Genomic DNA, 26,287 nt, shown 5'->3' on the forward strand with positions numbered 1-26,287 from the left:
GGAAGGCATCCTTGGGAACACTGGCTTTTATACCTAAATGAATAATTTAATGCATTTGACTGGAAGGTCTGAAGGCTCCAATTTACATTGAAAGCAGTGGTGAAATCCAATTTTTTTCACTACCGGTTCTGGTGGGCGTGGCAGGGGAAGGATACTGCAAAATCTCCATTCCCACCTCACTCCTGGGGGAAGGATACTGCAAAATCTCCATTCCCACCTCACTCCTGGGGGAAGGATACTGAAAAATCTCCATTCCCACCTCACTCTGGGACTAGCCAGAGGTGGTATTTGCCGGTTCTCCGAACCGCTCAAAATTTCCGCTACCGGTTCTCCTGAACCCGTCAGAACCGGCTGGGTTTCACCTCTGATTGAAAGTCTGAAAAAGTGAGACGTCCGACGGAGCAGCGGCAGTGAAAAAAGACTTCGGAAGCAGCGTCGGGTGGTAGCGGCCTGCCTGCCTGCCTGGACGATCTCCCAGGAGAATCTCCTTTGTAAGAGCTCATCTCTTCCCAGGCCAAGATAATTATAGCTCTCTCCGCGCTGCAGTTCCCAACCCACGTCGAGCCGGAGAACGGCAACGGGGCGCTCCCTTCTATCGCGCGAGCCAAGAAGCCAGGAAACTGACCGGCTGCTTAGCCAGGGACGCCAAAGACAAGCCCGGTCCTGTGCTCCGTGCGCGGTGTGTGTGTGTTGGTGTCCTGAAAGCGGCTCCTCTAACCTTCCCTCGCCTCTCTGCGGGGCTAAAAGCGCTCGGAGGAGAGCTCTCTGGACAAGCAGCGGCTCCTGCAGGCAGAAAAAGCCGGTTCCGATTGGCCGTTGACAGGACCAAGGCGAGCGGTAGGGGGTGGGGGAGCAGAAGGCGGAGAGGAAGAGAGTTGGGCTCCCATGCAGCGATGAAATGTAAACACGGGCGGGGGAAAGAGCCGCTCCGGCCAGTAAGTTGATCGCCCCACGCCTCCCTTGCCTTGCGAAAGCTGTCTCGGCGGAGCTCCGCTCGCCCCGGGACCGGATGAATTCGCCAAAGGACCGTGGCCAGCTCAGGGAGAAGACGCGCCCTCTTCCTTTCCTTCCTCGGATGGCTTTAACGGTTGGGGCGAACGGCTTCCCCTAGAGATGGAAACGAACATGAAGAAGTTCACGGTGCGCAGGTTTTTCTCGGTCTACCTCCGCAAGAAATCGCGCTCGAAGAGCTCCAGTCTCGGGCGCTTTGAGGTAAATGCTGCCGGGGCTGAGGATGTGACTTCGCTGCGGAGGAGGGTTTTCTGACAAATGCTGGAGGGAGCTTTCCAAGTTCTAGCTACCTTGCCTCCTTCCTTTTTATTTTATTTTTTTAAGAGAAAAAATGTATTAGCTACTTATTTCTGCAAGTAAATTACCTCAATCGGATGGGATATTATTATTATTATTATTTGGTCAAAGGGATCGTTAAAAGCCTCCCAAATAATACTTGAAGGTAAAATCAGTAAAGTAGAGGCTGGGGGGCGGGGGCGGGGGCTCTTCTCGACCGCTTCCGCTTGCCACGATTTTATCTCCGCAGCATCCTTGCAAGCTCTTGCCGTGGCCCAAGGGCACCTACGGAGCCTCGTGGCTCAGCGAAGGCAGCTCTGCTCTGGGATCCTTACCCGGGAATCGCCTTATTCCCCCCCCCCTCGCGCAGCTGTTTCATCCTGCCTATGCTTCTCTGTCCCTGAAGGAAAGTGGTGTTTGTAAGGGAGTTTAGTTTAAGCAGAAATGTTTCCTTCTGGTGACATGAAGGCTGGTGGGTACTTTGCGGAAGTCTTTGAAACTGATGTCGGGGTTGTTTTTTTTAAGCCTGGAGCAGAGGATTCGTGTGATTGCCCTTTCCTTTACTACTAAAGCAAAAGAATCGATGGAAATGTTTGGAGAAACAACTCTTAGGGTTTATATATTAACTGGTTAATTTTTCTGCTTAGAATGAACGGTGTTGAAAATTTTGAACGTTGAAACATACTCTGGAAGCAGCCTGGTCCATGTGGTGGTGGGCAATTGCCTTCGCCTCTATTTTAGATATTGACTCACGTTGTCAACAAAATCCAATGATAGCCCTCATCTGGGTGATTTTGGATCCTGTGAGTTTACAGTACAAGTTTACGGTACAAGTTTTATTGTATTGTTGATGATGGAATAGAATCTGATCCCAAACCCTGCAAAGCTTTCAGTTCTAAGAACCACAGTACAGGATGGGCCATCAAAAGTCAGCTTATTCTAATCATCGCTTCTGAGTATGCAAAAGGTTGCTGTCTGATAGCAAAATATTTTTTATTCCTGCTCTAAAGTGAGTTCAGCTGGTTCAATAGCACTCGAACTTATATTAGTGTTGTATAAGATTGTTGCAGCCTTAAACAGGTTTCCTCTTCCGTTCTTGTTGTTCTAACTTCCAAGTACTGTACTGCAGCCCAATATATTGTGTATAACTTTAAAGAGATATTCTTATTGTATTGCCACTTCCATGCTGATTGATACTCTAGAAAGAGTGCAGAGAAGAGCAACAAAGATGATTAGGGGACTGGAGGATAAAACATATGAAGAACGGTTGCAGGAACTGGGTATGTCTAGTTTAACAAAAAGAAGGACTAGGGGAGACATGATAGCTGTGTTCCAATATCTCAGGGGCTGCCACAAAGAAGAGGGAGTCGGACTGTTCTCCAAAGCACCTGAGGGTAGAACAAGAAGCAATGGGTGGAAACTGATCAAAGAAAGAAGCAACTTAGAACTAAGGAGAAATTTCCTGACAGTTAGAACAATTAATAAGTGGAACGACTTGCCTTCAGAAGTTGTGAATGCTCCAACACTGGAAATTTTTAAGAAAATGTTGGATAACCATCTGACTGAGATGGTGTAGGGTTTCCTGCCTGGGCAGGGGGTTGGACTAGAAGGCCTCCAAGGTCCCTTCCAACTCTGATGTTATGTTATGTTATGTTATGTTATGTTATGATATATGCAGGCAACCTTTGCAAATATCTATATTCAGCCTGTGGATCATTATTATTTCATCTCAAGATGGAACTGATCTTTTAAAAAGGTTAACAGTTGAGGAGAAAAATATGGCAGTGTCAAAAAGGAATATTAAGTCTGTACATAGGAAAGAGTTGGGACTTGGGATGTTTCTGCAACTTTTTTTCTTGGTTCTCTTTTCTGTTCTTTCACTAGTATGTTAATTACTTCAAATTTATATTCAGTTGTCCCTTTTCCCAGCATTTTTATATCATCAGTGTTGATCCAACATCATTCACGAGGATCAGAATATTCCTGAAAAGTATTAAAATTATTTTAAATGAAGGGGATTATGAAGTTAAGATGTGTGGTTTTTTTTACCAATTTTTTTATCGTATCCAACTGATTTAAATAATTTCAAATTATTTTTTACAGAAGTGTTATGTATATCTTTTTTAAATTGTTGATATTAGCAGTAGATCTATGGCTAATAATACTTTTCTTTTGTGATTAGGGGAATATGAGAGCACTTTGCCAAGTCTTACTTGGCCAGACTGTCAAGGTTTAAACCCATTTCATGTGAGGTTTCACCAGGATGCTTTTTATTAAGAAGGCCTACTTATATTTTCTCCAATCTAGTATTCCCCAGATGTGTGGAGTATAACTGCCATGATTTCCCAAAATCACATTGACTGGATTGTGGGATTATAATTCAACATATCTAGAAGATACATGATTAGGAAAGATTAACGTACTTTAGATATTCACAGCAAGCTGAATATCAACTAATATTGTTGTGAGAATGCAGTAGTTTACAAAAGATAATTGCAGATAAATCAAAAAGCTCTTTCTATTCTACACTGCTGTTTAGATACACATTCTTATAATACCATTTGGCCATAACTGTCTATTGATTTTCAGAGTTTGGATATAATTTCCTTGCAAGTTTTCACATTGGGATGGCTCTGGTTTCATATTTACTCCAATAGAGATCTGGAGTATGTAAAATCAAGATGTGGTTAGCAATGCAAGCCTGTGCAAGTCTCTTGGAAAATAAATCCAGTCTTTCAGTAGTGTATTTATTCAAGCTTCCTGAACGTTGTTTTTCCAAACTTCTCTAGCATGGTACCCAAAGTCATAGTTTAAGTCAGATCACTAAGACAAAAGAAAATGGTACTGTTTCCTGCACTAGAATCCTTCAGTTTTAATTATCCTGCAGCTTGGCCTGAATAGAAAGTAACATTTGTTTTCTTTCAGTGAGATTCACAATTCTATAAAGAAAAAGGAAGAGTACTGATATACATTGTTGTTTATACTGTAGGGGAACACATTCAGCATAATTTATAAATCCTTTATTCCTGCTGAAGGATAAAGACAGGACTTATGGGAATGCTATGACCATTTAATCTCCAATAATAGAATAGAATAGAATAGAATTTATTGGCCAAGTGTGATTGGACACACAAGGAATTTGTCTTGGTGCATATGCTCTCAGTGTACATAAAAGAAAAGATACATTCATCAAGGTACGACATTTACAACACAATAAGAAGGTGGCTTAATAAATGCTTCTGTCAAAAGAGCTCAAAAGCTAAATAAACTATGAAATCATTCATTAGTGTCTCAAAGGCTTATATCCTGTGAATTTGCCCAGAAATTATCAGCAAAAAGAAGGATGCATTTAATAAAGGACCAAGGCCATGGGGATGACATGGCAATCTGAACAGATAAAAAAAAAGCTAGGCCAGGATCAACCCAGGAATTATCTGGAGAAGGTCATTTCGATTCACACAAAGATGTTGGAGCAGCCATTTTGAAAAGGTCAAAAGCAATATAAAACATGACTCGGTGAAACCTTGGCTGGATGTTTAAGAACAACCTGAAGGGGAAAAAAATAAGAGTCCTATAGCATACCATTGCCCAAGATTGATAATGTTACTGGAATTTGTATTGCCATATGAACACACTACAACAATTATTTATTTATATATACATACAGACACATACAGTACACACTTTCTGTGATGAGTTGTATTTGGATGGGGCAACAAGAGATCAGAGATCTACTTTGAATTTGGTTTCATTTGTATTATAAAGACATTGACCTGCCCTGAAGTAAGTGTAACTTTTTTTGTGGGATAGAAGTTAATTTACGTATGTATTGAAGAGGTGTTGCTGCCATTAAGCAACTCAAGATGGAATTACAAGAGCCATCAGACATGCACAAAACCTAAACTCTTTCACAAAATCAAAGCAGTATTCAATTTTGCCATTTAATAGGTAACATATTTAATATAAATATTGATATGTAGCCAAATTTTATTCAGATTGATATGTAGTTGAGTCTTATTCAGATTGATAAAACGCAAGATGCTATAGTCCAATGGGGATACTGTATCCCCAAAAGGAATACTGTATAAGAGAAATAACGATCTAATTAAAATGCTTGCAAGTATTATACCAATAAACACATCCAATTATTAGCCACATATTACATCTTGTTGTGACATATCCTACCTCATACCCTATTGAGTTTTGGATGTTTACCAACAAACCAAATATGAACAGAAGCAACCTATGTTCCCCATTTATGTCATAATTTTGATAATCTCTTTAGTTCATGAGGCAGCTGCATGAATAGGGTTACTGAACCATAATGAAAATGAGTAAGAAAAATAGGAGCATTTAGAAACTCCAATCTTCTAAACAGAGATAGTAAGTTTGAAAATGTAAAAAAGGATGGGTTATTCCTGGTTAAAATGATGCTATATAATAGTACTGAGTTCCAAGTAAAGTTTTTTTTTAAAAAGCAAACAATGCTGCCAGATAATAAGCACGTAACACCAAATCCATACATTAATATGGAAACCAGGAAATACTTTTTAAAATTTTAATAAGAATGTTATCTACTTGTTTTAGCAACAAACCTGTTCTTTGGAGTGTAATAAAACAACAATTTTGCTATGGCAATTTTTTCCCCCTCTCATTTCCTACGTGGTCAATAAGACAATTACACCGTTGATTATTTATAATCTGTTTAACTGTAATGCAAAAACTGATTTAAGAAAAATAATTAAATAGGACGACTTCCGGTATCCGGCGGCAACGGACATCTGGAGGTGCCTCTCCTGCCTCCAGTGTCCGAATCCGGCCGCCTCCGAGGCCCTTAGGGGCCAGGTGTTCCGAAAAGGACACCTGCCGCACGGACGGCTCGCCAGGGGTCTCCCAGCCGACATACAGGACTGGGGGGACCGATGCTGGCGCGTCCTAGGCTCGGAGGGGTTCGGAGGCCTCAGGCCGCGGCCATTATTTTGGTCGTCGCCTGGGCCGCTGTGCCCGGTGACACCGGGGCTTTGGATTTATAATTGCAGCAGCCTGGTGGCGAACAGGGAACGGAGAAGAATTGAGGAAGGGAGAAGGGAAGGAGATATCGGCAAATGTGAGTGGAGTGCTCCGGAGTGCGGGGGGGTTTCTCTCCCCTGCGACTGGAAGGAGCACGAATCACTTTGGAGAGAGGAGAACTTAAAATAACAAGATTACTGGTTTGTGGAGCTCTGGAGAAGAGGTGATGGAGAAATTTAGGAGGGAGGTTTGAGGCCCCCTCCTCTGGGGAACAATGGTGGCGTCCAGCTTCCGCCTTCACTATGAGAATCTTGATGACATCACTTCCCTTGACTTCCTGGTTGACTAACTGTACTCTGGACTCGTTGCTCCTGTGAGTGCCCCTGGTGGATCCGGAGGAAATTACAAGGATACTGTGCTTGCCTGAGGATTTTAAAATTTTTAAATGGCAAAGGTCAGAGACCAACTGCTGGAGAAATGGAGAGAATTTTGGAAAAGTTATCTAATATGGACAAGAAACTGGATGAAATAAGAGCAGAAATTGTGACTATCCAAAAGGATTTTAAAGGACACTCAACAAGTCTCAGCAGAAAACAAGCAGAAAGTGGAAGGTCTGGAGGAGAGATGCGGGCAGTGCAGAAAAGAGAGAGGCGACAGGCAATGCTGTGCTTGGACTACAGATGGATAAAATGTCTTATTTCCTTAGGTTTCAAAATTTGGAAGAAGTGGACCAAGAAGACTTGAGAGATGTTGTGACTAAGCTGTTGGGAGAATTTCTTGGGAGAGGTGTTGACTTTATGAATTGGGATGTGGATCGAGTTTATAGAGTTAATTCAAAATATGCATACGCATGCAGTTCCTAGAGAGGTTCATGTCAAATTTGTGAGAAGAGGCGAGATGAAATTCTTAGAAAACATAGGAGTGGGGCACTGACTTATAGGGGCAGGAGATAGCCATTCTGAGGCAGATTCCCAGACAGGTGCGTGAAATGAGAAAGAAATATTACTTTTGTCAAGCAAATTGTACCAGAAGGAGTAGGCTTCAGATGGCTGATGCCAGAGGATTGATGATTTTCGGGAGGCATTACGAAAAAATTAGTACAATTGCGGAGGCTGCGGCCTCGTGGAGGAACACAAAGCCCTCCTGGAATTAGATGACCCAGGAGTTGAAGAAGGAGGTTATAGACCATGGGGAGGAGGCGGCTGCAGCTGTTGCGGCCCTGGAGTTGGGTCAGGCTGAACCCAGAGTTCTGAGATCCAAAACTAGGAAGTGACAATGATATTTGGTATTGTGTTGGTTTTCCTTATTCTCCTTTGTATGATATTCTGATTATTCTTGACCCTTCTTTATTGCGTATGTAAGATTGATAAACTTAGCTACTTCGTATCACCTGCTTGCCATATGGCTGTTGTATGTGTTTAAAATTTTGAGTAAAATTCTTATCTTGTATAAGAAAAATGAAAATTTACCATACCTGATATGTATTTGTATAAACCTTTTTTGACCAATAAAAACTTTTTGGATAAAAAAAAAAAAAGAAAAATAATTAAATACTGTTAAAAGGTTCTTTGTTGGCAACCCTCCCATCCCACATTTCATCTCACAACCAATATAGGATTAATACAATATATGAAGTAAACATCAAGAATTACAATTCAAATTAATGTATTGTTCAATTAATCACAAATGAAGGCAAATATACGTGTCCCAGGATAATGTTGCAGGATCCAATCTGAGTCGGTTACTAGGACCAGATTTTTAGAACTTGTGCTGGAACTTGTCCCATTCTCAGGGAATTTCTCAATCTCCAGGATATGTCTTAATTTTATTTTTAATCTGGAAGAGAATTCATACTAAGCACAGATATTAAGGATAACAATCTTCTTTGCAGTGAGCCTCTGTTTTGTCCCCTTGTTTCTCCTTTCTCACCACTTGAGAATTTTTAATTTTTTTCCCCTTGAAGAATTATTATCTATATCAAAGAGGTAAATTCATGAGTGGTTTAGGATTTGCCTGTCTGGATCTCAAAATGAGCAAGGCTAATGTTAACTAATCATGTTTTGCTTTTACATAGGAACAATTCATGTTGCATTATGAATTTGAGACATTTTGTATATTTTTGCAATTGCTGCCAGTTTGAGAGGGAAAGAAAAGTTTTCGAAGGACTATAATAAATAAGGTGCAACAGATATCATGGGTTGCTTCTTGTATAAAACTGATTGAAGAATTTGCCCAATAAAATCAGATCAAAGAACTGAAAATATTTGTAGGCTTATGGACTTGGAGAATTAATTTTTAAAACTGCTATATTTTCCTAAGTGTGTTGGATTGTGTCATCGAGGTTCTTCGGTGCTAATGAAAACCAAGGAATTCTTGAATCAGCCTTTGCTTTGTCGATATCTTAGATTAGGCTGTATATGTTCAGAAACTCCTTGTCTCTTGTAATATTAACATACAATATGGGCAGACCATATTTCTATATGTTTAGAGTAGAGCTGTGATTTGAATGGATATAATTATTGCAGATACTTCACCTAATGAGAAAGAAGGATTTACTGGAGAAGAGCCTAATGCTGAAAACGATTGAGGGCAAAAGAAGAAGGGGATGACAGAATGAGGTGGCTGGATGGAGCTTAAATGGACTGGAGGTGGCTGGATGGAGCTTAAATGGACTCCGTGGGATGGTAGAGGACAGGAGGGCCTGGAGGAACTTTGTCCATGGGGTTGCGATGGGTCAGACACGACTTCAAAACAACAACAATTATTGCAGAACTCTAACTAGATTCTGCTCAGTTCCAATGTTTCTGACATAGATTGTAATCTTGCAATCTAGACAGGATTTCAAATTCTCCAAGGCAGTCTGGCCATTTTCAGAAGTTAATGAGGTCTGTTTTGGGCTTTTGCAATGGGAAGTGACTTTTAGAAAATCTATTTCAGTCAAGCTAAGAGATGGGAAGACTGCTACTAGCCTCCTTTTCAAAAGTGCCTGACATATTGCTGGTGCTTAGAAAAATGTTAGAAATGTTAGTAACAATGCATGTCAATGTCTCTCTTTCAATGCTAGTAAAATAAATAGGTTAAAATCTGGTTTACCTGGGGTTTTCCAATCTAGTAGCTATAGTCCTGTGAACATAAAAAGTAGTAGCCAGATTAAATTAACAATAGCTAAGGTATCACCATTTCCTTCTTGCATAACGTAAGTGGTTGAGAGGAATACAAAGGTCATAATATATGTGTGGAATTTGACATAGCTCCATTGCACTATGTGTTAGATCAAAAGTGTCCTGCATAGAATACAAGCTGCTAAAAAGTATGTTGTTAAAGAGTGCAGCATTATTACAATGCTATATACTATGATAGTAACAATAATGACATTTGGGATCATACTGCATTTGAGGTGGCTTTGCTTTTGGGCCGAGTGCAGGACAATATTTCAATTCTTTTTTTCTATTCTTTTCTTTTTTACACAAAAAGGCATGCCCAGGCTTGTTTAACAAATAGACAAGAGAGCTTGAATGACTCACAAGTCCCTGTGTATGTCAGAAATTAACCATTAGCTGGGGAAAGTAGTTCAGTACTCTGGCTCTTCAAATAAACAGAGGTGGCAGTCAGGCAAATGCTTGAATTGATTCAAGAGAAGAATAAGTTTGAGTTAAAAATAAGTTTCTGCATGGATGGGTATATGTTTATGACAATTAAGAGTTTATGATATTAACATTTCTCTAGTGGTAAGATGAGATAGATAGGAGCCGGTCTGATTTATAATTAGTAAGGTCAATAGAATTATCAGGAGCGGAAAGCATCTTTAATCTTTACCCTAAAGGTATCCTTACAAGGGACGTGGTGGCTCAGTGGTTAAGACATTGAGCTTGTCAATCGAAAAGTTGGCAGTTCAGCAGTTCGAATCCCTAATGCCGCATAAGGGGGTGAGTTCTTGTTACTTGTCCCAGCTTGTGCCAACCTAGCAGTTCGGAAGCATGTAAAAAATGCAAGTAGAAAAATAGGGATCACCTTTGGTAGGAAGGTAACAGCATTCCGTGCGCCTTTGGCATTTAGTCATGCCAACCACATGACCACAGAGACGTCTTTGGACAGCACTGGCTCAGTGGCTTTGAAACGGAGATGAGCACCTCTGCCTAAAGTCGGGAATGACTAGCACATATGTGTGAAGGGAACTTTTACCTTTAAAGGTATCCTAAAGTTGCTCTCTTTCATTTATGTAAATCTTTGACGTGCCTTGTAAGCAGAAGAGTGAACACTGCATTTGGAGAGCTTGTGGTGTGATTCAGCCATCCCCAAATAGATTTCTAAATTTATGCAAAAACAATGTCAAGGGTTTTTTTTTACTCAAAAACAGATGCACCATAGGTTTTGGGTTTTTTTTGCCAAAGACGAAAAGGGAGAAGAGAGATACAGAAGTCTATTGCTAACAAACATGGATTGAATTGTTCCATTTTTTAAAAAAATGTAAGTATAAAGCCTAAGATTGATAGAAAAAGCTTTTAGAAGTTGAAAAACAATAGAGACATTGTGTTTACATAACCAAAAGCCGACTTCAGGTGTTGCAAAATGTAGAGCATTTCAAGTATGACCTTGATTTATTTTTTTTTTGCTCAATAAAAAATTTTGCTTAGGGAGAGAAAATGATGCCTAGACCATTTAGATGAAATCTCTGAAACAAATCTTTTCAAAATATTTTCTTTTTTGCATCATAAATTGCAGATAAAAAAGGTATTGATCCCACCATCACAACCAGCACTGCTTATAACTGTTTTATTTTCTTCCAGATCTTTGATCATTTGAAATTAATGGTGGATGTCCACTGGTGTCCACTGATGGGCAGGCCAGTAGAATTAGATTGACAGTAACAGTATTGCGGTGTTGTGATGCAAACTTTCACACACACACACCTTTTTTTTTTGCATTGTGATATTGCACATACTCCGAAGGGGCAAAGTCTGCAACACAACCCTGAAACACTGCTTTTGTTACTCTGAGTGCCTGCAAATGCCATGGGATCAGCTCATCTAGGTCTATAACACTCCATAGACTTAGAATATATTTGGAGAAAAGAACCCGCTTTGCTGAAATCAAAAAATATGCAAGCTCATAACAAGAGACATTTTATTTATAGAGAAACAGAGAGAGCATGTATAGTAGTCTTTATTGTCATTGTACAGCATGTATACAACGAAATTGGTTTTAGCCTCACTGGTGCAATCCATGACAAAAAATACAAACAACATAAATAGTATAAAGAATAATCCCTATGCAAGAAATTAGGGGGGAGAAAAGAAAAAGAAAGAAAAACTAGTCATACGTTTCCGCGTGTGCATGGAGTGATTGTGGTTGTGTTTAAGAGTCTGACAGCCCAAGAATAGAAACTGCTTTTAAATCTATTTGTTCAACTGGCTATGCTTCAATGTCTTCTGCCCGATGGTAGAAGTGCGAAGAGACACTGACCAGAGTGTGAATCATCTCTGAATATCTTTCTTAGTCTGCTAAATCAGTGAGGCCTGGCAATGTCATCCAGTGGTGTTAGAGGGCAATCAATGGTTTCTTGTGCCGAATTGATCACTCTCTGTAGTGCCTTCCTGTTCGCAGCAGTTAAACCAATGTACCATACTGTAATGCAATATGTGAGGACACTTTCTATCATGGACTGATAGAAAGAGGTCATCAGCTGTTGTTCCACCTGATTTTTTTCGCAGGAAATGAAGTCTCTGTCTCTGTGAGATTCAAAGCTTCACCTTGAAGCTTCACAGCCTACTTGTGAGGCTCTTTTTCCTGTCAGAGCTCAGTTTATTGATCTTTACTCATCCAATTATATATTTTGAATAGTTTATATATGTGGTCCACTTCCTTTAAACTCTCAGAACAGAGAAAGTGTTACACTATATCATGCCTCTCTTTAGAAGTTTTTACCAAAGACAAATTCCTCGTGTGTCCAATCACACTTGGCCAATAAAGAATTCTAATACCGTCTTTTTTTACACAATGAGTAAAATTCTGTAATATTTTCACTGACATTTGAGTTACTATAAGGCACCATGTGCCCAGGTTTGTCCTATTGATACAAATAATCTTATTGGTACCTCTCATCCATTTGCAAGAAGACTGGTAGAAGTCATGATAAACACCATACATAATGTAACCTCTGGTCTGGGAACTTATGGGAAGGTGGACAGTAAATGCTATTTATAGTTGTCCAAGTGCAAAGATCCATGAGTTCCCGGTAGAGAGTTTGAACCCCAATGAATAACACATAGCAACTCATATCTGAGGAATTCCATCCAGTCAAACGATGAATTCTGGTAATCAGTTTAATTCTGCCAATTGCTGAGCCCAAATGATAGTTTAACTCCTTAGTAGTTTTCACTAAATAGGACAGAGAAATAGAAGATTACTTGTTTTCTGATGATGATTTAACCAAACTCCTTTTATGACCTTTCCTAATAGTTATATATAAGATGTTCCCTAACCATGGACTATGCATTCCCTGAACGTATACAGAAAACCCTACAAGTTACCTCTTGAAAATGATTATGTACATAGGAATAGATACTAAGCATGTACAAGATATTTCACTGTGTAAAGTATTTTGCATTAATAATGTCATTTTCAATTTTGAGACAATTGTTTTAAGTGCAAAAGAGGCTTTTTGACAATTTTGTAAGTGTTTTGAGCTAAAACAGTATGCCTCTCCTTTGAAACAGAACTGAATTGAGCTCAAAACATCCCCCAAAATGTTAAGATGTTTCTTTCACACTTAAAACAACGGTATCATATTCAGAATGAGGCATTTTTAGTTTGAAATAGTTTAAATGCGGGGGGGGGGTTTCCACCACTAACAACTACCATATCACCCTGATGCTCAAACCCAATTACAAAGCTGATCCGGCAAGTCACTATACTTTAAAATTTAAGGGGCAAACGTAGGGCTGTTCCCTACCTGTCTCTTTTCTAGCAAAGGTACCCATCAGGCTGATAACGGCTGTTTCATGAACCCGAATTAAAATGAATCCAAACCAGAGGTATCAAACTCAATTTCATTGAGGGCTGCATAAGGTTTTATTTATTTATTTGTTTGTTTGTTTGTTTGCTTATTTGTCAATTACATATTAGATAATATATATAAGTATAAGCATGAATTGAATACATAAAATACATATAAAGGGAACATTAGGACAGGGACGGTAGGCACCCTGGTGCTCTTATGCACACCCCTTACAGACCTCTTAGGAATGGGGTGAGGTCAACAGTAGACAGTCTGGGGCCAGGGTGGGCATGGCCCGCTCGACATCACTCATGTCGGGGGTGCCTGTGGCAGCCCAAGCGCTCTGCCAGCAAAAATGGGTTCCTGAGCTCCGTTTTCAGCTGTGGCAGCCTCCTGTAACCCTCTGCCAGCAAAACTGGAGCTCAGGAGGGCGCCACAGCCCTTGCGAGCTCCATCTTTGGCTGCAACGGCCTCCTGCAATCCTCTGCCAGCGAAAACAGAGTTCTGTTTTTGCTGGCAGAGATACCACAGGCCAGTTCTTCACTGTTTCCACAGGCCAGATCTAAGCACCCCCCAGGCCTTATCCAGCCCCCAGGCTTGAGTTTGACACCCCTGATCTAAATATTTCATTTCATCTGAAATTGACATTGCTATCCCCAATTTTAGGGACACGGTGGCTCAGGGGCTAGGACGTTGAGCTTGTCGATCGAAAGGTCGGCAGCTCGGCGGTTCGAATCCCTAGTGCTGCCGTGTAACGGGGTGAGCTCCTGTTACTTGTCCCAGCTTCTGTCAACCTAGCACTTTCGAAAGCACGTAAAAATGTAAGTAGAAAAAATAGGGACCACCTTTGGTGGGAAGGTAACAGCATTCCGTGCGCCTTTGGCGTTGAGTCATGCCAGACACATGACCACGGAGACGTCTTCGGACAGCACTGGCTCTTCGGCTTTGAAACGGAGATGAGCACCACCCCCTAGAGTCAGCAACGACTAGCACATATGTGCGAGGGGAACCTTTACCTTTACCTTTACTTTTACTTTTATCCCCAATTTTGATCTCAGAGGAATCTGATAGTTTGACTATTATAATTAAAGTTTCATGGTGGAAGTCACATTTTTTTCCCCAGCAAATGGCCATACAATCTCTTTTTCAGAAGGAGCCATTCATGTGCTCTTTTCAATTTATCATTCTTGACTAATTATAATCAAGTGTACAAGGAGTGGTATTATTTCCCACTAAAAATGCCTTTTCTGCATCCTCAGGCTGCATCACCTTAAATTAATCCCAGACAGGCAGACCAGATGGTGCTTTAGATGTTTCCAGTGGGAGAATATTAGGAAAAGAATCCACTTCATAGCAAATGCAGGAAGGAGATTGGCTGCTTTCCCCAAAGGCATGAAAAAACCTGCCCTATTTATTCCCCGGAGCAGACAGTGTTTCCTCTTTCAAAATAATAATGCAACGAATGAACGAATAATTACACCAAGGGTCATCCTGTTTTTTTGAAAAAGGAAACCCCAGAATGTAACATGAATCAAAAGGGAGACCAGTTTTCTATTTTATGGTGAATGGATTTGTAATTTCAGCTAGAAAGCCATGCTGAATGGCTGAGAAACTGAACCTGCTGTGATACTTTGATTGACAGCAAAGGAAGGATGAGGTGAACAAAGCATGATTCATATGAGGCTACAGTTGCATGGGAACTATTTTGTGGTGCGCTTGAATGCTGAGCTCTTGTTAGCCAGGAAAGTTAGGTAGTGAAAATAGTCAGGGCCACATTTAGAACGCCTTCACATCGGAAACATGCTGGCGTATAAAAACTGCAATCTAGTTATATTTCCATATACAGTAAATCCAATATGTCAATCTAGGGGTCTGTCTTTAAGATAATAAAGATGGCAGAACATTGGATCCTCTGCAATAACAAAAGGACAGTGAATAATGAAAAGACTTTAATATATATTGCCAATTTCAAGATGACTCATTTTGTCCCCAGTGAACATTGCTGTTCATTTTTTTTTTCATTCTCAGATATTATCACATACTAAATTTTCCTTACAACTCCCTCAGTCAGGCTGTGTTGTTTTTGAATTTTCCCATCTGCCTGGTTATTGTTTTCCCCAGTACATTGACGGTGCAGGTTTATGTAGATCTGGGTTGTCAAACTCACAGCGTCATGGCAGTGTTACATGATGTATCGGGACTTTCTCCTCCTTCGTTAAATCGGGCATGGGCTTGGCCAGTGCGTGACGCATCCGGTCTACAGGCCAGGAGTTTGACAGCCCTGATGTAGATCTAAGTGAAAGAAAACCTCCATTGTATTCAAAAGAGGTTCCTCCCAAAGGTCTTCAATCAGAGTACAAACTCAGTTTCCTACCCAGCTCGGCCATTTACGTTTACTCTTAATGTATCCTATGCCAGGGGCTTGGCTGGCTGAGGAACTCTGGGAGTTGAAGTCCACGAGTCTTAAAGTGGCGAAGGTTGGAGACCCCTGGCCTATGCAGTTTGAAAGGCCAAATTAAAGATGGATGGATAGTGTGTCTTGTTAATTTGGGCCCATGTCTCTGCACGTTTCGTCCAATTCACCATTTCTCCGTCTATAACTCCTTTCCATTCTGTACCTTCTGAAAATGATATAATTAATTCTGTGGTCATGGCTGTATTCCCTCATTTTACAAAAGTATGATCATCTTGTCTGCATAGTTAGGCAATTGCATATGAAAATGTTTGCTGCAGTAAATGAAATATTTGCAAGGCAGCTTTTTAAAAACAGTTTAATTCTTTCAAGGCAGGCGAAAGTAGTATTTCATAAGTATGCTGTACATTGCCCAGATTCTAGAATAAATAGGTAGAAGGCAAGATTCTAATTTATAGCTATATATTCATTTGAAAAAACCTTCACAGACATTGTCAAAGCATGTCTTACTCTTGAACAATGATTTAAAGAGACAATGATAGAATGTTGTATGCAGCATTTCAATCACAATACATTAGCTGAAAATAATTGCCGTATTACACTGTGTTCCTTTTGTTCATGATAGGCCAAATTAATGATGGGATCTTTTTTTTTTCTGATTTCCCCCCCTCTGGATGCTACAAATGAGAATACTAATGATTCTTCATTAAAAAATCTTTTATCATTCTTCATTACTTTACAGTTTCTTTGGCCTCAATATTCTGCATATTTATTTTGAAATAACTCAGTAGGATTCAGTAGGATTTCCCCCCACAAACCCTCTACAAAAGAATGAAGCTACTTGGGATTGTTGTTGTTTACGTAGCAATTAGAAACTTCTGTTCCACTTTTCTCTGTATTTCTTCCTTTCTCAGTTTTGACATAATAGCCTTATCTATGGTTTTTTAAAGTGTGTTTTTGTGAATGTGTATCTGGGTGTGTCTGGGATGAGTCTAATAAATTATCTAGTGCAGGGGTCTCCAACCTTGGTCCCTTTAAGACTTGTGGACTTCAACTCCCAGAGTTCCTCAGCCAGCTTTGCTGGCTGAGGGACTCTGGGAGTTGAAGTCCACAAGTCTTAAAGGGACCAAGGTTGGAGACCCCTGATCTAGTGTGAGGTAAGAGCCATAAGGCAAAATGCTCCCTGTTCTGACCTGATCCCACGATCCGGTAGCGATTGTGGCTGGTGGTTTGGTGATCCGGTAGCGACCCGCCTAGGTGTCATTACTTCCTGGTTTTAACCTTCTGTTTTTTACCTTCTGTGCATGCACAGATTTTGCGCATGCGCAGAAGGTCTATGCGCGCATGTGACGCGTGTGTGTGAGTGAAGTGAGCACGTGGGCGTGGCGTGTGCACTTCCGAACCGGTAAGGAAGGTAAATAGATTTCACCCCTGCATTAGGCCCTTGAGATTCAGCTCCTGAAACAGTTTGTAGTTGTTCATAGGTGGTACAATTTTCTGATATTTTATGGTTTGATCATTCAATTAGATTCACATAATTTTTAAAACAAAGAAAAATTGTTCAGCAGCTTCATAAATTGTACATTACCATCTCTTCCACTATGGCTCTTAGTCCCTGAAGTAGACAGCCATCCAAAAGATTCCCACGTCTTGCATTATCGCTTGTACATTGCAGTAATTTTGGACTTTGAACAAAAGCATTTCCCAAATATAACCTTGTATTTTTATTTATTTATTAGATTTTTATCCCACTTTTATTACTGTTTATAAGTAACTCAAAGTAGTGAAGATATCTAATATTCCTTCCTCCTCTTTTTCTCCACAATAACAAACCTGGTTGGTGAGCTGAATTGGGCTGAGGGAGACTGACAGGCCCAAAGTCACCCAACCAGCTTTCATTCCCAAGGTGGGACTAGAATTCAGTCTTCTGGTTTCTATACCATCACCTTAACAACTACATCAAACTGGCTCTCAGAGAATATGGTCCTCTACTTAAAGATATACAGAGTGAGAGGGTGTCTTCCTACAAAGTTTATACCATTATTCAATTCTTACCTTTTTTTTTTTAGTTTTTAAAAATCTGCTTGGTGTTTATAAAGTGCAGTAGAAAATAAGATGTATACAGTAGTTGTTACAATCATACTCCGCTGGATTCTTTCAAAAGTTCTGTCTCTGCATATCCAGATTGTTAAATCAAGCAAAGGTTTTATGGAATGAAATATACATTGGGATCTTTTAAGGAAGTCTCCACTGCTGGATCAGATATATTCTAAATCAGATGTATTCTAAATCAGTCATTTTCAACTTTGGAAACTTTAAGATGTGCAGACTTCAACTCCAAGAATTCTCCAACCGATAGGCATGGCTAAGGAATTCTGGTAGTTGAAGTCCACACATCTTAAAGTTATCAAGCTGAGAAACACTGTTCTAAATCATTATCCATGGAAGAGGAGTTGGAATCTCTGACTATTCATTTTAAATTTGATTCTCTGAACTAAACTGGATCATTGCTAGATTTGCTTACACTGTTAACAACATTTTCGGTTTACTCCTTACCTTTTGCAGGACTTTCTGCCTGAAGGAAGATAAACGGCTATTAAAAGTGACCAACTCTCTTTAAAAAATCTACAGTGGCTTTCCCAGTTTTCCCTGAATCATCCTGTTTCACACCATCAAAAACTAGATGTATCTTTTTACTCCTCTTTCTGGGCTGACATGTATATTTGTCATAGAATAAACAATAGAGACTGAGAGTGAAAAGTTGTTGAATGGCTCCTCCCTACAGACATCTTAATTGCATTCACTAATAACTGATATCATGTAAGTGAGGCCCTTTTGCGACGTATTTACGGATTACATGAAATACCCCAATGAATGCACTCCAATTTAATCTCTTTGCATGTGTTCACTAATACACTGGAACTAAGAGTGCTAGCATGCCATTTGAATCAGGGTATTTGAAAGTGATCATCAGGTTTTTGGCAGGAACGGTCATGACATCAACCCGTGGCTGGATTGAATCCAGTGCTCTAATGGTGGTTAAACCACTATAGCTTTTTCCTGAGAAGTTTTTATTTCACAGGGGTTTATTTATATATTCAATAAATCTATATGCTGCGCATTTCCCTGATAGGGTGAGTCTTAAAATTCATTTAGTGAAAATATTTGGAATGATATGCATTTAAGACTCATACAGATGAGATTTTTTTTAAAGTTACTCTTTACAAAGATTTTGGGTTTTATCTGCTGCTTACTTTTTGTACTCTCCTCATCTTTCCAGATCCCTTGCTCAATTACAAAGGAGCTGAATGCCTGTGCGTACATACAGCTTGTTCACAAAAGATTATCATTAATTTTAAGAAAAAAAATAACTTCTCTTTGATAGTAATATGGAAAGGAGCTATTCTAGTTGTTAAGATTTTCATGTACTTCTTAAAGATTTCCTGAAAGCATTGAGTTGCACCTGCCAGAGACATTAGGAGTATTTTGTTTATTTATTCATGTATTTATTAAAGAAATATTAATGTATAACTGACTTATTTTCTGTTCTTGCCCCACCTATTTCTTCTTTTAATCCTACCATTTTTCTAGACTGTGCTCAGTTTTGAGCACAGTCTTCATCCTGAGGCACCCAGTTGAATATGCTCTCCAGATTTTTTTTTTTAAGGCCATCATCCTAGACTTACACCATAGGTTTGTCTCCAAATCTAATAGGTTCTTTTTCATCTTACTTACCTGAAAGGCCAGGGAGGTAGGTTGCCCTGTTCTTGAGCTGTGACCTCAGTGCGAAAGCTTGGTAGTTTAAGATCATACAACCAAGCTATTGCTAAGTAGTAGGCTAAATGCCTGGCATGCAGAAGATCCCAGATCCCACTTGTAGCATTTCTAGGTATTGCAAGAAAAACTGCTGGATGAAACACTGCAGAGTTGCTGCAAAACCGTTTGTGACAGATGGATCAGGACTGTGACTCAGCATATGGCCACTGCTGTATTCTTAGAAGGAAAACACAAAAGATTTCTAGGAATTGATTTGATTAACGTAAAATAAAGATGTCTGTGTGCAAACATTTCTCACTGCCTTTATATCACCTAAATCTACTCTTCACGTAAATGATACTGCAGTTGGGTTCAAAACCTGGTTTTAATGAGTTAGCATGAAGTAGAGGACTCTTTTTTTAATGGGTGAAATTTGTTCCAAGTCACCATTTGTTGATGTACATTTTATCTCTATCTTTTGGGGGTATTTCCTGTTCAGGGCTTTGTATATCTTCTTATCAATACTCTTTCATAGTTGGTGTTTTAGTTAAATGGAAGTCTTGAAATGTTCCTTAATAGGGAAATGTCAGTTGATGGTGTGAGTGTGTGTGTGTTGTGAATGTATATCCATCCATCCATCCTTACTTACAGAAAAGGTCCTGTAATTCAATTCAGTAACCAGAATAACTAGAGTGGCATAAATGGGAATTCATTGGGAGTAGGCCTTAATCTAGGAAGTCATGCATCAGCCTTAAGTCTTGTATTACTTTTTGTTAGCTCTCCTAAGAAAACCAAGTAGGAAACATGACTAAATGAGCTAAATCTATTTTATTGTAAAGCTGCATTGTCAGAATCTTGCAAATCTGAAGGCACTAAACTTCCCACTGCTACTTTTAACTGCTTGATCCATTAGGGTGGGTCCTTTCTGTTTCTTCCTCTGTTAAGCCACCGGAGGCTCCTGCCTCTCTTGTCTGATTGTTTCCTACTGCAGGTCCTGGAATACAGTATTTAGCTAGCAATGACTAGCACCGATGTTACCTAGTTTAGGTAATGAAACATCTGCACCAAAATAACTAAGCTCCAAGAAGAGCACCAAGGGCTCCTCATTTCAACCATGAGCTACAAATATTCTCCTTTATTGGCACTCTCTCATTTCTGCACTGGAGAATGGCAGAACCAGCAGTCTTCAGTTTTGCAAGGATAACAAATCTTATCTCTCTCATCGAGGAGCAAGGTGACCACTTCTAGCTAAATTCTTGATACGATGCACAAGGCACAAGAATGTGCTTCTGTTGTCTAATGTGCTGTCCAGGCTTGGATTCTCAAATGTCAGTCCTACATTCTTGCTGAAGATATTTGAGTGTCTTTTTTTCAACACTTTTATTGATATTTTTAAGAACTTTATGATTTGTCCTTTGAAAGAATCAACAAGTGCCATTTCCTTTACTGGGTATTCTTTTATTTCTACCCTGTTCCTATAGTCAAGCTAAAAATGGTACCGCTATTTACAACTTGGATTCCCCAAGCACTGATAGGGAAAGCACAATAATAGAACTAGAATTTTTTCAGGGATGCCCATTCTTATAAAACCACTTGTCACTTAGGCAAGTTATTGCTCCTAAATTTGTTTTCTTGTTGGTTGAGAAGATTCCATTAAATAGCATGCAGGAAATCAGTTCATATGCTCTCTGGCTCTGCGCATGCGCGAGAATGGCGGCCGTTTAGAGGAGCCCGAATCGGCGATGGTAGCTTTCCCTGGAAATGGGACTTCTGGCTGACTCACCAGGCTTCGCCGGTCCCTCGGCGTGGGGTATGATCTGTCTGGCTGCCGCTGGAGAGGTTTGAGGCCTCTCGGACATGCGGCAGCCGAGAACGGGCCGAGGGACGGAGTGGCGGTCCGGAAGGGGGCGGCCATTTTGGAGGAGGCGAGGACGAGATGGAGGCGAGGGAGGCGAGGGAGGCCTGCTGCTTGTTGCGGGCTCCGGCCTTGGCTCCGGCCCTGCCCCAGTGGCGATCCCAGCGGCGATCCTTGGCCCTGCCCCAGTGGCGATCCTAGCGGCGATTCCAGCGGCGATCCCGGCGATCCTGGCCAAGTTCCAGCGGCGTGAGATCGTCGGCGGCGGTCCCAGCTTGGCTCCGACAGCTTCGGGTTGTGGATTCGGCCTGGTTTCAGCTGGCGCGAATCCCGGCCCGTTTTTTTGTCTGTCAGTGGGCCTGCCAGCTCCATCGGCGCCAGCTCCATCGGTGCTGGTTGGGCCCGGTGAGGCCTTATGGACTGCGAGGCGCCTGCCCAACGGCGCCCTGTGTTTGGCAGCCCCACCGAGGATGGGTGTGGTGAGGCCTCGGTGGGAGAGGAGGCCGAATCCATGGCTGAGGTTTGTCCCCTCTTTTGGCCTGTTATGTCGCACTTTTTTTTCATCGCGTGTCATCAAATGGTCCTTTGAGGCCTGGCTTGCTCCATCGTATTTCTACCTCCCCCCCCCATACCGGACTTTGGGTCATCTAAACTGGTCGGTCATGCATGTCCATCTGCGGGTTATGGAGAGGATTGGACTGGATTGGAATAGCTTGGACTGGTCTATGGACCCGGACAGACCGATAGCTACTTCTACCTGACTAAGACCTATTGTAGAACGGTTCCCCATAGGCACACTATGGAGATTGCCGGCCTGTCTGTTCCTGCTTTGTCATCGCTATCCGGTTCCTGCTCCATCTGTCCTTTTACCAACTGGACTCCCGCTGGAAGATTCACCATTTTATTACTTTGGGATTTTACCATCTTAGCATCCCTCGCCGATTCGCACTTTTCTATGCGCTACACTGTACATGAACTCTTGCGCCTGCGAGGTGCCCCCGCCTCGCAGGAATGGCCCATATCGCTACCAAGGGCCGGCCTCAATGACGGGTCTTGGGACCCACAGAGGTGGCATGCGAGAAGAAAGAGCCTTTGGGGGTTTTTAGATAGGGTATTTTTAAGGGGTGGGAGGGGTAGGGCGGGTGATGGGGGTAGCCCGTCGGGAGGGAAACCAGCTCCAGCGCATGCTCGTGGCGACTATCAAATGGGTTCGGAGGTTATGGGGGGGGAGTGTGTTCCTTTGTATGAGGGTGAGTCTATTTGCACGGTAAGTAGGCTATCGCCGAGAGTAGGTTTTTTACTGCTTCGAAAGCCCTAGCTTCCGACTTTCCCCAAGACCAAACAGTATTCTTTCCCAGAAGCTTATGCAGCGGCTCAGCAACGGTCGCTTTGTTTTTTAAAAAGACCGCGTAAAAATTCACTAGCCCCAGGAATGCCTGTAGCTCTGTTTTGTTTTTGGGCGCTGGAGCCTTTCTGATTGCCTTGACCTTGCTCTCAGTGGGGTGAATTCCTTTCTTGTCTATTCGGTAGCCCAAGAACTCGACGGATTCTACCCCTATCTGGCATTTGTTCACTTTAACCTTTAGTCCGGCTGACCGGAAAATGCCCAGAACTTTTCTTAAACGCTCCCCCAATTCCTCTAAATTTTCGCTGATATCAATACATCATCGAAGTAGGGGACTACCCCTGGGAGCCCTTGCAGAAGTCGTTCCATTAAATTTTGGAACAGCCCCAGTGCCACACTCACCCCAAATTGTAATCGGGTACACTTGAAAGCACCTCTGTGAGTTACAATCGTTTGGGCTTCGGCTGTGTTGGCGTCTACGGGCAGTTGTTGATAGGCTTGAGCCAAGTCTAACTTTGCAAAGACTTGCCCTTGCCCCAACGAGTGCAGCAAGTGTTGCACCACGGGAACCGGGTAAGCGCTTTTCTGTAAGGCTTTGTTTAACGTCGCCTTGTAGTCAGCGCAGATTCTAATTGACCCATCTGGTTTTACTGGGGTGACGATTGGTGTCTCCCACTTTGCGTGATCGACTGGCACCAGAATCCCCTGATTTATGAGCTTGTCTAGCTCCTTGTCAATCTTAGGTTTAAGGGCAAAAGGGACTCTCCTTGCCTTTAACCTAATGGGGGCTACCTGGGGGTCTAAGTTGAAGGAAATAGGGGTCCCCTTGTACTTGCCCAGGCAGTCCTTGAAGACATCTTCGAACTCGTTCATGAGTATGTCTTTCAGGTTACAGTCACTTCTGTAGATGCCAGTCACTCCCATGCCCAGTGCACGAAACCAGTCTAGTCCCAACAAACTAGGCAGGGTCCCTTCGACGATCGTGATGGGCAGGGTCTTCTTGTGTGGTCCGTACTCGACTCGGACAGAGGTGGTCCCTCGAACAGGGATGCGATTCCCTTGGTAGTCGTGGACTCGTAGCCGTTGAGTTTGCAGGTGGCGCTTCGCGACTGATGGCAACGCCTTTGCCAAAGTGTCCCAGGACATGATGGTGATCGCTGACCCGTGTCCACTTCAGTCGGCACCGTACTCCTTCTATTTTGGGCTTGGTGAAGATTTTCTTCTCCACCCGGGTTGTGGCGCCTATGATCACAGTCGCTTGATTCGAGTTCGCGCCTTTTTGTTTGAACCAATCACAGGTCGCCTTGCCGATCCCGCGCTCTGATTGGCCGATTTGAATTTTCGGCGGAAGGTTGGGGAGCTCGACAGACTTGAGCTAGGTGCCCTTCTTCTCGCACCGCCGACATGTAGCGTCCTTGAACTTGCAGTGTTGGCGCTGGTGTTGACCTCCGCAACTTCCGCATTCGTCCGGTCTTCTTTGCGCGTTTCTCGGTTCGACAAACCCTTCCTCATCCTCACCGTCGGATTCGGTTTGGATCTCTTCTTGGTGCACGGGTTGACTTTGTGCTCGCCTTTGGTGTGAGTGGCTTTGCAGGGTCTCCGCCGCTTGGGTGGACATTTCATGCTCTGGCTTCGTCCAGGGCATTTGCCAGCGTTAGATTGCTTTTGATAGCAGCCGCCTCCATAAGCGCATGTCTCTGACCCCACGGATGAGTTGCTCAGCAGCGCCTCGTCCAGATCTCGGTACCCACAGTCTTTGGAGGCTTTCCAGGCGGCCATGTAGTCGCTGATGGATTCGCCCTCCAGCTGCCTGCGCTCTCCAAATTCAAAACGCCGCACGTATTTGGATGGCGTTGGCGCGAAGTGGTTTTTTAGCAGGGTTTGCAGAGTTTGCCACGATACCGATTGTACCGGCGTTGGCTCTGCCAGGGCTTCCGCGATGTCGATGACCTCAGGACCGCAGTGGCTCAAGAAGTATGCCCTTTTGCGGTTGTCTGGAACTCCTTGCAGTTCGTTGGCTTCTAGGAAGCTCAAACGGGTCATGTCGTTCCCCATTTCTCTCTAGCTGGGTCAAACGGTGCGGGCGGAGTGTAACTGGCCATCTCCGCGTTTCTGCCCTGTGTTTGCTGGGTTCGGTTCTTCCGTGCTTCAGCTCGGTTCTGGTGCTCCTTAACCTCGAGATCCCATCCTCGTCGCCAGTGTTAAGTTCGGGAAGTAACGAGGCTGGAGACCAGGGTAGTGACAACAGCTCTTTAATATAGGGTGAACCCAGCAACCTGGCTGGGGAGAAAACCTCTCCTTATATACTGTTTAACCGGCGGCTTCAACCAATCAGCAACGTGCTTGTTTCCCGCCAAAATATTTAAAGATACATAACACTAAACTTCCCACTGCTACTTTTAACTGCTTGATCCATTAGGGTGGGTCCTTTCTGTTTCTTCCTCTGTTAAGCCACCGGAGGCTCCTGCCTCTCTTGTCTGATTGTTTCCTACTGCAGGTCCTGGAATACAGTATTTAGCTAGCAATGACTAGCACCGATGTTACCTAGTTTAGGTAATGAAACATCTGCAACAAAATAACTAAGCTCCAAGAAGAGCACCAAGGGCTCCTCATTTCAACCATGAGCTACAAATATTCTCCTTTATTGGCACTCTCTCATTTCTGCACTGGAGAATGGCAGAACCAGCAGTCTTCAGTTTTGCAAGGATAACAAATCTTATCTCTCTCATCGAGGAGCAAGGTGACCACTTCTAGCTAAATTCTTGATACAATGCACAAGGCACAAGAATGTGCTTCTGTTGTCTAATGTGCTGTCCAGGCTTGGATTCTCAAATGTCAGTCCTACATTCTTGCTGAAGATATTTGAGTGTCTTTTTTTCAACACCTTTATTGATATTTTTAAGAACTTTATGATTTGTCCTTTGAAAGAATCAACAAGTGCCATTTCCTTTACTGGGTATTCTTTTATTTCTACCCTGTTCCTATAGTCAAGCTAAAAATGGTACCGCTATTTACAACTTGGATTCCCCAAGCACTGATAGGGAAAGCACAATAATAGAACTAGAATTTTTTCAGGGATGCCCATTCTTATAAAACCACTTGTCACTTAGGCAAGTTATTGCTCCTAAATTTGTTTTCTTGTTGGTTGAGAAGATTCCATTAAATAGCATGCAGGAAATCAGTTCATATGCTCAACCACACACGAAGGACAATTTTGTTATTATGAGAAGCCCCCAGTGCATCTTCTAAAGGTTAAATATCTTCAAGGGCAGCTCAGCTCTTGCAGATTTTAGAGATACGGTATGTTCATTTAATTAGCTTGACAGCAATATTGAAATGGTTTGTGCAATCTACAGCTGCTGAACTTCCATCCAGGCACTAATCAAGACAGTTTCTGCATTCTGTTTTTCAAGATTAGCTAAGATTACCTAGCATAATAAGCTAAATTTCTTTAGTCAAAGCGAAAAGGTTCCTCCTCCTATATAAGTTCTCTTCAAGTGTTAGCCTGTGAATGTTTAAAGGGGCTGTCAGCAAATGTGGTAACTCCTGCCTCTTGGGGATATCTCGGTTGGGGCAATGAAGTCATGAAGAGGGCTGTTATGCATTATACCTTTAGCTTTTATT

General features: G+C 42.0%; 1 protein-coding gene across 1 annotated transcript in view; it reads left to right on the forward strand.

Annotated features, from left to right (window-relative positions):
• The first annotated feature begins 630 nt into the window (after window positions 1-630).
• The window catches only part of RPS6KA2 (ribosomal protein S6 kinase A2), a 170,299-nt gene continuing 144,642 nt past the window's right edge, over window positions 631-26,287 (forward strand). The window contains exon 1 of the mRNA XM_058167946.1: window positions 631-1,212. Within this exon, the coding sequence (XP_058023929.1) occupies window positions 1,114-1,212 (99 nt within the window). The 5' untranslated portion in view covers window positions 631-1,113. The remainder of the gene's footprint in view (window positions 1,213-26,287) is intronic.

This window comes from Ahaetulla prasina, chromosome 1, assembly GCF_028640845.1.
Source record: "Ahaetulla prasina isolate Xishuangbanna chromosome 1, ASM2864084v1, whole genome shotgun sequence".
Classification (NCBI taxonomy): domain Eukaryota; kingdom Metazoa; phylum Chordata; class Lepidosauria; order Squamata; family Colubridae; genus Ahaetulla; species Ahaetulla prasina.